At 38.3% G+C, this 12788-nt stretch overlaps 1 protein-coding gene across 1 annotated transcript; it reads right to left on the reverse strand.

Moving 5' to 3' along the window:
• Positions 1-763: 763 nt before the first annotated feature.
• Smp_200670 (uncharacterized protein) lies at positions 764-976 on the reverse strand (the record flags this gene model as incomplete). Its single annotated transcript, XM_018795163.1, has 1 exon — positions 764-976. One exon carries the CDS (start codon positions 974-976, stop codon positions 764-766), a length of 213 nt encoding a protein of 70 aa, XP_018649503.1.
• Between the last annotated feature and the right edge of the window lie 11812 nt (positions 977-12788).

Genomic DNA, 12788 nt, shown 5'->3' on the forward strand with positions numbered 1-12788 from the left:
CTAGTGATTGATTTTTAAGTGATAATTGTCTACTTTTTTCTCGACCACCATAGCGAAGTGTTCACCATACTTCTCAACTATCTGTTGTTTATGGATTTTCTGGCTTCTTTGAATTCGTATATACTCTTCACTCCGTCTGGGTAATGATGTTGTTGTATTATAATGGAAGTTATGCGTGTTATTTAACTTCCATCGGCTGCATGGTCTAAGTATGTGATGAGCTAATTAGTTTATTTATTTCGTAGTTGATTAAGCTTACCTGTAAGAGTTGGTCTTTTTACATATGTCAGTAGTATATGACGACAAGGATATCGACAAGTCATAAATGTTCGACAATTGCACTCGCAAGTGCCTGCATCTAGTTCATAACACCACAAAACTGTATTTAAATCGCATGTCCTTCATCAGTTTACTTTCGCCGTGAATGTTATGCGTACGGGTGGTCTGAAAAGGGATGTAATTATGCATCCATACTTTTTGGAACTCCTTAAACACACCATCGAATTCAATCCAGTTTCCAAAACGCCTGCTCAGTATTATGCGTTGAAACGCCTCACTTAAGTCGACCGAAATGTCTCTGGAACATAAATCACTACAAACATTACTCGTTAATTACTAAAAAAAGCAGCTATCTCATGCGATAATACTTCAGTAACTGAAGTAAGGACTAAACATTTAGGAATTACGGGTTACTCGTCATATCGTCTTAATTCTCGCAGAAAACAACGATTCACACAAATTCAGAGTATCTTTTACTGATAATTTATACTGAATACGCAGTTTCGTGGACCCGTACAAATTTTAAACAAGGAGAGTGAGATTCAGTAGGGTAATTGGTATCCCAGGTCAAGTTACGAAGCAGCAAAAGAGCCAAATTGTACAGTACAAAACAGAGTAAGCTAAATAAACGCTTTTGGCATTGATTTCGCGAATTTACTACAGCCAAAAACGACGCAAATACGAGAAAACCTGACATTCGTGCAACCCAGAGGACAACCAACCGACCCTTAACAAATCAAATACGGAATGACCGCCTCGTGTCAGGCCGTTCAAGGTCGCAAAAAGGAAACGGCGGGCAGGTTTGAAAACGCACTGACTTATTTACCTTGCCTTACATTGTAACGCAAGTTGTACTGTAACATTCGGAAACGTTCACATATATTTATGATGTTTATTGTAGTTATCATTGTATTAGTCATTATAATCACTGTACTTTAATTACTACAACGGTTATCCACAGTTGTGAATTTGTTTAAACGCAACAGTTCCCATATCGTTTGCTCTTGGTTGGAGTTTCGATTATTCATAAACAGTTGTCCAATTTCGACACAGCTATCGGCTGTCTTTGTACTATCGAAGCCTTTACTATTTTCCTTCTTGAACGACGCGTTTAAACGCCTGGACACCTCACAAGTTGAGGTTTGTAATTAAATTTTGTGTTTTATATAATAATAGAACCGCTTTTGTAGACAAATCGTTGTTCTTGGAACTTCGATTTTGCACGTATCTCAATCAGGTCACTTGGACGCTTCGATAGACTTAACAGTTCTCAACTTCGGTCTCATTTGGTGTGGATACAGTTCTGAACTTTGGTCCTAATTGGTGAAAATACTTGCTGTAACGAATTTGGTCGGAATCGTGTTTGGTTCATTCATTCCAACGATGACGAGAACGAGAAGGATGAAGTAGAACGATGACAGTTCCCAAGACACAGACAATTCTAGTGCTGAAAATATTATTCCTTCAGTTTCTAAGCTGAATTCACCTATTTCTTTAAATCTTGCTCTTGATAATGTTCTACTTAACCCCAAAGACAGCTGTTCTGTAAGAGAGAACTATGTTGAGACTAGATGTAACATAGAAGACGAAGTAGTTTCTAGGGAAAAGGAAGTAGAAAAGATTGAGTTGGAGATTAGAGAACTTCAACTACGCAAACGATTGTTAGAGTTAACTCCGAACTCTTTAAGCCAAGTGAGAAAAGCGAGAGAGACTAACGAGTCATTGGGGTCTCGATCTGGGGACGTACCCCAGCAGCCTCGTTAAGGCGCCAGTATACCAATGCACATTTGAGCGAAGAGGAATAAGCACAAGTGGATAGTATCAAGTCACTATTTATGACAGCCAGTTTATCGAAGATAGAGGTCAAGAAATTTGATGGAAGTCCTTTGAAATTTTGGACGTTCATAAAACGATTCAAGGCTAACATAGCCGACAGAGTAGATGATGATACTCAGAGATTAATGTATCTGATACATTATTGTGAAGGCACAGCTAAGGATGTTATAGAACACTGTGTTTTATTACCAGAAGAAGAAGGTTATACTAAAGCAATTAACATTCTACACAAGCAGTTCGGCAGACCACATGACATCGTAGAAGCGTTCTTAACAGAATTGTTAAATGGAACACCACTAAATCAAGACGATGTAACGGGACTACAGAAACTAACGAGACTCATGACAACTGTAAAATAGCCTTGTCACAGATGGGCAGCTATCGGCTGTCCTTGTACTATCGAAGCCTTTACTATTTTCATTCTTGAACGACGCGTTTAAACGCCTGGACACCTCACAAGTTGAGGTTTGTAATTAAATTTTGTGTTTTATATAATAATAGAACCGCTTTTGTAGACAAATCGTTGTTCTTGGAACTTCGATTTTGCACGTATCTCAATCAGGTCACTTGGACGCATCGATAGACTGATCAACAATAAAAGTAATTTGGTCATTTCTTCAAATGAACAATTCCAACATGTTCATGATCAAAACATAATTATTATTGAGTGATGATTGAATAGCAGCAGATGTTAGGATGGATGTCATTTTGAATTGTAAAACTGCTGCTATGTAGTTGGAGACGAGAAGATTTTGAAGGCGTTTAGGTGAGAGAGAGAGAGAGAGAGAGACTATAATTTGTGGACGATCAAGTTTTGAGCGACGAGGCTAAAGTGACCATGAGAACAATGTCCACCTACTTACTACGGCTAAATTAGGCTTATGAAGAAGTGTGAAGAATAGAATAAGGAGTATGATTTACAGTTGATGTTGTCAGGTTTACCATTCACATTTATGGTTTTCATCACAAACTCACAGACATCCACACACACACACACACACACATACACACCAGTTAGAATGGTCAAATGCTATTTAGACAAACAAGTGGATGAAATTTGCGCCTCGAAATCCGAGACATGTTGTCCTAAATCGGGTTGTTTCATCCATCCATAAATCATAGTGAGCCCTGATACGGCTGAGAGTGGGGAGAGTCCTCTCTCCTTCTCCAAATGCTCTCACATGGCCACGCGTATATAGATAGCCTCTGTCAGGGAAGTCCTACTCACTGCCTTCTCACAGTGGCATTACTGTTGTTTACCGAATTGAGAGGACGAAAATCCAATGTACGGCGCTTTGACCGGGTTGGTGGACACGGAATGTTCATGTGGGGGAGTTGGAAATCCCTGATTCCAAACCAATGGTGCACATGGACTGGCTGCAGTATCCAGTATGCTGAGCGGACAGATGGCGTGTGAATCAGTGGTTGGTCACCGGCTACCATGGGACTGAATCTCCTCACGATGCTCCTGCACTGCCTTGTGGATCACACGTTTAGGTGAAAGGCGGCTCCGGGTGTGGCCCCCTAGGGAAACCACCTGTTTCGGTTCGGGCACCTGGACAGTATCACAGCCCTCACACAAATCAAATGAGATTTCTGTTGTGCATATATATCTGGTGCTCCCTTGTACCAATATTTATGCGTTTATGTGTTTAAGGAGGTAATTGTGTTGAATTAGGGAACATTGTATGATATAATAGCGTGTTTAGCATACGAAAGAACGATGAGTGTTTTGTGGTGTGCTACTGATATCATCATCAGTAGTATGTATGATGAATGGAAATTTGGCAGTGCTGTTGTCAGAGAGGATTCGGACCCACAACCCACGGTCTTGTGGCCGAATGCCAAATCTCTAGACCAATCAGCCAGTACCACTCACTCTCATGCATCTCAAAATACATATTCGAACTTTCACTCAATCATGCATCAATCAACCATTCATCATTCTGCTTCGCTTATACATTACTCTCACTCACTAATCAAACTCAACTAACATGCATGTCCGACAACTGCACACCAAAACAACAACACCATCAAATTCAACTCAATTCATTATTCATCACCATTTATCTATCTATCTATCTATCTATCTATCTAATCATAGAACAACAATTACCATTCAATTCGATCCAATTCAACTTCTTCATTCACATAATCAAGTTAGTAGTAGTAGTAGCAGTAGTAGTAGTAGCAGTAGTAGTAGTAGTAGTAGTAGTAGTGGTAGTAGTAGTAGTAGTAGTGGTAGTAGTAGTAGTAGTATTTGTAGTAGTAGTAGTAGTAGTAGTAGTAGTAGTAGTAGTAGTAGTAGTAGTAGTAAAAACTTACTATTGTTGCAAACACTGTAATAGACTTTCTTTCATTCATGTTCTAAATTCAATGTACATGTATTGATTTGTGTGTTGTTGTTAATTTAGGGAAATATAATATACAACTTTTTAGTTTGTCTTACATTGTTCCTACTCACTCTCCTTACTTTTTTGTTTATTGTTTTATACTACTTATTTATATTCAGTAAGCAGTTGTATCCTTAACAATTTTTACATTTACATTGTAACGCAAGTTGTACTGTAACATTCGAAAACGTTCACATATATTTATGATGTTTATTGTACTTATCATTGTATTAGTCATTATAATCACTGTACTTTAATTACTACAACGGTTATCCACAGTTGTGGATTTGTTTAAACGCAACAGTTCCCATATCGTTTGCTCTTGGTTGGAGTTTCGATTGTTCATAAACAGTTGTCCAATTTCGACACAGCTATCGGCTGTCCTTGTACTATCGAAGCCTTTACTATTTTCATTCTTGAACGACGCGTTTAAACGCCTGGACACCTCACACGTTGAGGTTTGCAATTAAATTTTGTGTTTTATATAATAATAGAACCGCTTTTGTAGACAAATCGTTGTTCTTGGAACTTCGATTTTGCACGTATCTCAATCAGGTCACTTGGACGCATCGATAGACTGATCAACAATAAAAGTAATTTGGTCATTTCTTCAAATGAACAATTCCAACATATTCATGATCAAAACATAATTATTATTGAGTGATGATTGAATAGCAGCAGATGTTAGGATGGATGTGTTTTTGAATTGTAAAGCTGCTGCTATGTAGTTGGAGACGAGAAGATTTTGAAGGCGTTTAGGTGAGAGAGAGAGAGAGACTATAATTTGTGGACGATCAAATTTTGAGCGACGAGGCTAAAGTGACCATGAGAACAATGTCCACCTACTTACTACGGCTAAATTAGGCTTATGAAGAAGTGTGAAGAATAGAATAAGGAGTATGATTTACAGTTGATGTTGTCAGGTTTACCATTCACATTTATGGTTTTCATCACAAACTCACAGACATCCACACACACACACACATACACACCAGTTAGAATGGTCAAATGCTATTTAGACAAACAAGTGGATGAAATTTGCGCCTTGAAATCCGAGACATGTTATCCTAAATCGGGTTGCTTCATCCATCCATAAATCATGGTGAGCCTTGATACGGCTGAGAGTGGGGAGAGTCCTCTCTCCTTCTCCAAATGCTCTCACATGGCCACGCGTATATAGATAGCCTCTGTCAGGGAAGTCCTACTCACTGCCTTCTCACAGTGGCATTACTGTTGTTTACCGAATTGAGAGGACGAAAATCCAATGTACGGCGCTTTGACCGGGTTGGTGGACACGGAATGTTCATGTGGGGGAGTTGGAAATCCCTGATTCCAAACCAATGGTGCACATGGACTGGCTGCAGTATCCAGTATGCTGAGCGGACAAATGGCGTGTGAATCAGTGGTTGGTCACCGGCTACCATGGGACTGAATCTCCTCACGATGCTCCTGCACTGCCTTGTGGATCACACGTTTAAGTGAAAGGCGGCTCCGGGTGTGGCCCCCTAGGGAAACCACCTGTTTCGGTTCGGGCACCTGGACAGTATCACAGCCCTCACACAAATCAAATGAGATTTCTGTTGTGCATATATATCTGGTGCTCCCTTGTACCAATATTTATGCGTTTATGTGTTTAAGGAGGTAATTGTGTTGAATTAGGGAACATTGTATGATATAATAGCGTGTTTAGCATACGAAAGAACGATGAGTGTTTTGTGGTGTGCTACTGATATCATCATCAGTAGTATGTATGATGAATGAAAATTTGGCATTGCTGTTGTCAGAGAGGATTCGAACCCACAACCCACGGTCTTGTGGCCGAATGCCAAATCTCTAGACCAATCAGCCAGTACCACTCACTCTCATGCATCTCAAAATACATATTCGAACTTTCACTCAATCATGCATCAATCAACCATTCATCATTCTGCTTCGCTTATACATTACTCTCACTCACTAATCAAACTCAACTAACATGCATGTCCGACAACTGCACACCAAAACAACAACACCATCAAATTCAACTCAATTCATTATTCATCACCATTTATCTATCTATCTATCTATCTATCTATCTAATCATAGAACAACAATTACCATTCAATTCGATCCAATTCAACTTCTTCATTCACATAATCAAGTTAGTAGTAGTAGTAGCAGTAGTAGTAGTAGCAGTAGTAGTAGTAGTAGTAGTAGTAGTAGTGGTAGTAGTAGTAGTAGTAGTGGTAGTAGTAGTAGTAGTATTTGTTGTAGTAGTAGTAGTAGTAGTAGTAGTAGTAGTAGTAGTAAAAACTTACTATTGTTGCAAACACTGTAATAGACTTTCTTTCATTCATGTTCTAAATTCAATGTACATGTATTGATTTGTGTGTTGTTGTTAATTTAGGGAAATATAATATACAACTTTTTAGTTTGTCTTACATTGTTCCTACTCACTCTCCTTACTTTTTTGTTTATTGTTTTATACTACTTATTTATATTCAGTAAGCAGTTGTATCCTTAACAATTTTTACATTTACATTGTAACGCAAGTTGTACTGTAACATTCGAAAACGTTCACATATATTTATGATGTTTATTGTACTTATCATTGTATTAGTCATTATAATCACTGTACTTTAATTACTACAACGGTTATCCACAGTTGTGGATTTGTTTAAACGCAACAGTTCCCATATCGTTTGCTCTTGGTTGGAGTTTCGATTGTTCATAAACAGTTGTCCAATTTCGACACAGCTATCGGCTGTCCTTGTACTATCGAAGCCTTTACTATTTTCATTCTTGAACGACGCGTTTAAACGCCTGGACACCTCACACGTTGAGGTTTGCAATTAAATTTTGTGTTTTATATAATAATAGAACCGCTTTTGTAGACAAATCGTTGTTCTTGGAACTTCGATTTTGCACGTATCTCAATCAGGTCACTTGGACGCATCGATAGACTGATCAACAATAAAAGTAATTTGGTCATTTCTTCAAATGAACAATTCCAACATATTCATGATCAAAACATAATTATTATTGAGTGATGATTGAATAGCAGCAGATGTTAGGATGGATGTGTTTTTGAATTGTAAAGCTGATGCTATGTAGTTGGAGACGAGAAGATTTTGAAGGCGTTTAGGTGAGAGAGAGAGAGAGACTATAATTTGTGGACGATCAAATTTTGAGCGACGAGGCTAAAGTGACCATGAGAACAATGTCCACCTACTTACTACGGCTAAATTAGGCTTATGAAGAAGTGTGAAGAATAGAATAAGGAGTATGATTTACAGTTGATGTTGTCAGGTTTACCATTCACATTTATGGTTTTCATCACAAACTCACAGACATCCACACACACACACACACACACATACACACCAGTTAGAATGGTCAAATGCTATTTAGACAAACAAGTGGATGAAATTTGCGCCTTGAAATCCGAGACATGTTATCCTAAATCGGGTTGTTTCATCCATCCATAAATCATAGTGAGCCTTGATACGGCTGAGAGTGGGGAGAGTCCTCTCTCCTTCTCCAAATGCTCTCACATGGCCACGCGTATATAGATAGCCTCTGTCAGGGAAGTCCTACTCACTGCCTTCTCACAGTGGCATTACTGTTGTTTACCGAATTGAGAGGACGAAAATCCAATGTACGGCGCTTTGACCGGGTTGGTGGACACGGAATGTTCATGTGGGGGAGTTGGAAATCCCTGATTCCAAACCAATGGTGCACATGGACTGGCTGCAGTATCCAGTATGCTGAGCGGACAAATGGCGTGTGAATCAGTGGTTGGTCACCGGCTACCATGGGACTGAATCTCCTCACGATGCTCCTGCACTGCCTTGTGGATCACACGTTTAGGTGAAAGGCGGCTCCGGGTGTGGCCCCCTAGGGAAACCACCTGTTTCGGTTCGGGCACCTGGACAGTATCACAGCCCTCACACAAATCAAATGAGATTTCTGTTGTGCATATATATCTGGTGCTCCCTTGTACCAATATTTATGCGTTTATGTGTTTAAGGAGGTAATTGTGTTGAATTAGGGAACATTGTATGATATGATAGCGTGTTTAGCATACGAAAGAACGATGAGTGTTTTGTAGTGTGCTACTGATATCATCATCAGTAGTATGTATGATGAATGGAAATTTGGCAGTGCTGTTGTCAGAGAGGATTCGAACCCACAACCCACGGTCTTGTGGCCGAATGCCAAATCTCTAGACCAATCAGCCAGTACCACTCACTCTCATGCATCTCAAAATACATATTCGAACTTTCACTCAATCATGCATCAATCAACCATTCATCATTCTGCTTCGCTTATACATTACTCTCACTCACTAATCAAACTCAACTAACATGCATGTCCGACAACTGCACACCAAAACAACAACACCATCAAATTCAACTCAATTCATTATTCATCACCATTTATCTATCTATCTATCTATCTATCTATCTATCTAATCATAGAACAACAATTACCATTCAATTCGATCCAATTCAACTTCTTCATTCACATAACCAAGTGAGTAGTAGTAGCAGTAGTAGTAGTAGCAGTAGTAGTAGTAGTAGTAGTGGTAGTAGTAGTAGTAGTAGTGGTAGTAGTAGTAGTAGTAGTATTTGTTGTTGTAGTAGTAGTAGTAGTAGTAAAAACTTACTATTGTTGCAAACACTGTAATAGACTTTCTTTCATTCATGTTCTAAATTTAATGTACATGTATTGATTTGTGTGTTGTTGTTAATTTAGGGAAATATAATATACAACAATTTAGTTTGTCTTACATTGTTCCTACTCACTCTCCTTACTTTTTTGTTTATTGTTTTATACTACTTATTTATATTCAGTAAGCAGTTGTATCCTTAACAATTTTTACATTTACATTGTAACGCAAGTTGTACTGTAACATTCGGAAACGTTCACATATATTTATGATGTTTATTGTACTTATCATTGTATTAGTCATTATAATCACTGTACTTTAATTACTACAACGGTTATCCACAGTTGTGGATTTGTTTAAACGCAACAGTTCCCATATCGTTTGCTCTTGGTTGGAGTTTCGATTGTTCATAAACAGTTGTCCAATTTCGACACAGCTATCGGCTGTCTTTGTACTATCGAAGCCTTTACTATTTTCCTTCTTGAACGACGCGTTCGGGCACCTGGACAGTATCACAGCCCTCACACAAATCAAATGAGATTTCTGTTGTGCATATATATCTGGTGCTCCCTTGTACCAATATTTATGCGTTTATGTGTTTAAGGAGGTAATTGTGTTGAATTAGGGAACATTGTATGATATAATAGCGTGTTTAGCATACGAAAGAACGATGAGTGTTTTGTGGTGTGCTACTGATATCATCATCAGTAGTATGTATGATGAATGAAAATTTGGCAGTGCTGTTGTCAGAGAGGATTCGGACCCTCAACCCACGGTCTTGTGGCCGAATGCCAAATCTCCAGACCAATCAGCCAGTACCACTCACTCTCATGCATCTCAAAATACATATTCGAACTTTCACTCAATCATGCATCAATCAACCATTCATCATTCTGCTTCGCTTATACATTACTCTCACTCACTAATCAAACTCAACTAACATGCATGTCCGACAACTGCACACCAAAACAACAACACCATCAAATTCAACTCAATTCATTATTCATCACCATTTATCTATCTATCTATCTATCTATCTATCTAATCATAGAACAACAATTACCATTCAATTCGATCCAATTCAACTTCTTCATTCACATAATCAAGTGAGTAGTAGTAGTAGTAGTAGTAGCAGTAGTAGTAGTAGCAGTAGTAGTAGTAGTAGTAGTGGTAGTAGTAGTAGTAGTATTTGTTGTTGTAGTAGTAGTAGTAGTAGTAAAAACTTACTATTGTTGCAAACACTGTAATAGACTTTCTTTCATTCATGTTCTAAATTTAATGTACATGTATTGATTTGTGTGTTGTTGTTAATTTAGGGAAATATAATATACAACATTTTAGTTTGTCTTACATTGTTCCTACTCACTCTCCTTACTTTTTTGTTTATTGTTTTATACTACTTATTTATATTCAGTAAGCAGTTGTATCCTTAACAATTTTTACATTTACATTGTAACGCAAGTTGTACTGTAACATTCGGAAACGTTCACATATATTTATGATGTTTATTGTACTTATCATTGTATTAGTCATTATAATCACTGTACTTTAATTACTACAACGGTTATCCACAGTTGTGGATTTGTTTAAACGCAACAGTTCCCATATCGTTTGCTCTTGGTTGGAGTTTCGATTGTTCATAAACAGTTGTCCAATTTCGACACAGCTATCGGCTGTCTTTGTACTATCGAAGCCTTTACTATTTTCATTCTTGAACGACGCGTTTAAACGCCTGGACACCTCACAAGTTGAGGTTTGTAATTAAATTTTGTGTTTTATATAATAATAGAACCACTTTTGTAGACAAATCGTTGTTCTTGGAACTTCGATTTTGCACGTATCTCAATCAGGTCACTTGGACGCTTCGATAGACTTAACAGTTCTCAACTTCGGTCTCATTTGGTGTGGATACAGTTCTGAACTTTGGTCCTAATTGGTGGAAATACTTGCTGTAACGAATTTGGTCGGAATCGTGTTTGGTTCATTCATTCCAACGATGACGAGAACGAGAAGGATGAAGTAGAACGATGACAGTTCCCAAGACACAGACAATTCTAGTGCTGAAAATATTATCCCTTCAGTTTCTAAGCTGAATTCACCTATTTCTTTAAATCTTGCTCTTGATAATGTTCTACTTAACCCCAAAGACAGCTGTTCTGTAAGAGAGAACTATGTTGAGACTAGATGTAACATAGAAGACGAAGTAGTTTCTAGGGAAAAGGAAGCAGAAAAGATTGAGTTGGAGATTAGAGAACTTCAACTACGCAAACGATTGTTAGAGTTAACTCCGAACTCTTTAAGCCAAGTGAGAAAAGCGAGAGAGACTAACGAGTCATTGGGGTCTCGATCTGGGGACGTACCCCAGCAGCCTCGTTAAGGCGCCAGTATACCAATGCACATTTGAGCGAAGAGGAATAAGCACAAGTGGATAGTATCAAGTCACTATTTATGACAGCCAGTTTATCGAAGATAGAGGTCAAGAAATTTGATGGAAGTCCTTTGAAATTTTGGACGTTCATAAAACGATTCAAGGCTAACATAGCCGACAGAGTAGATGATGATACTCAGAGATTAATGTATCTGATACATTATTGTGAAGGCACAGCTAAGGATGTTATAGAACACTGTGTTTTATTACCAGAAGAAGAAGGTTATACTAAAGCAATTAACATTCTACACAAGCAGTTCGGCAGACCACATGACATCGTAGAAGCGTTCTTAACAGAATTGTTAAATGGAACACCACTAAATCAAGACGATGTAACGGGACTACAGAAACTAACGAGACTCATGACAACTGTAAAATAGCCTTGTCACAGATGGGCAGCTATCGGCTGTCCTTGTACTATCGAAGCCTTTACTATTTTCATTCTTGAACGACGCGTTTAAACGCCTGGACACCTCACAAGTTGAGGTTTGTAATTAAATTTTGTGTTTTATATAATAATAGAACCACTTTTGTAGACAAATCGTTGTTCTTGGAACTTCGATTTTGCACGTATCTCAATCAGGTCACTTGGACGCATCGATAGACTGATCAACAATAAAAGTAATTTGGTCATTTCTTCAAATGAACAATTCCAACATATTCATGATCAAAACATAATTATTATTGAGTGATGATTGAATAGCAGCAGATGTTAGGATGGATGTGTTTTTGAATTGTAAAGCTGCTGCTATGTAGTTGGAGACGAGAAGATTTTGAAGGCGTTTAGGTGAGAGAGAGAGAGAGAGACTATAATTTGTGGACGATCAAGTTTTGAGCGACGAGGCTAAAGTGACCATGAGAACAATGTCCACCTACTTACTACGGCTAAATTAGGCTTATGAAGAAGTGTGAAGAATAGAATAAGGAGTATGATTTACAGTTGATGTTGTCAGGTTTACCATTCACATTTATGGTTTTCATCACAAACTCACAGACATCCACACACACACACACACACATACACACCAGTTAGAATGGTCAAATGCTATTTAGACAAACAAGTGGATGAAATTTGCGCCTTGAAATCCGAGACATGTTATCCTAAATCGGGTTGTTTCATCCATCCATAAATCATAGTGAGCCCTGATACGGCTGAGAGTAGGGAGAGTCCTCTCTCCTTCTCCAAATGCTCTCACATGGC

This window comes from Schistosoma mansoni, chromosome 1 (genome assembly GCF_000237925.1).
Source record: "Schistosoma mansoni strain Puerto Rico chromosome 1, complete genome".
Classification (NCBI taxonomy): domain Eukaryota; kingdom Metazoa; phylum Platyhelminthes; class Trematoda; order Strigeidida; family Schistosomatidae; genus Schistosoma; species Schistosoma mansoni.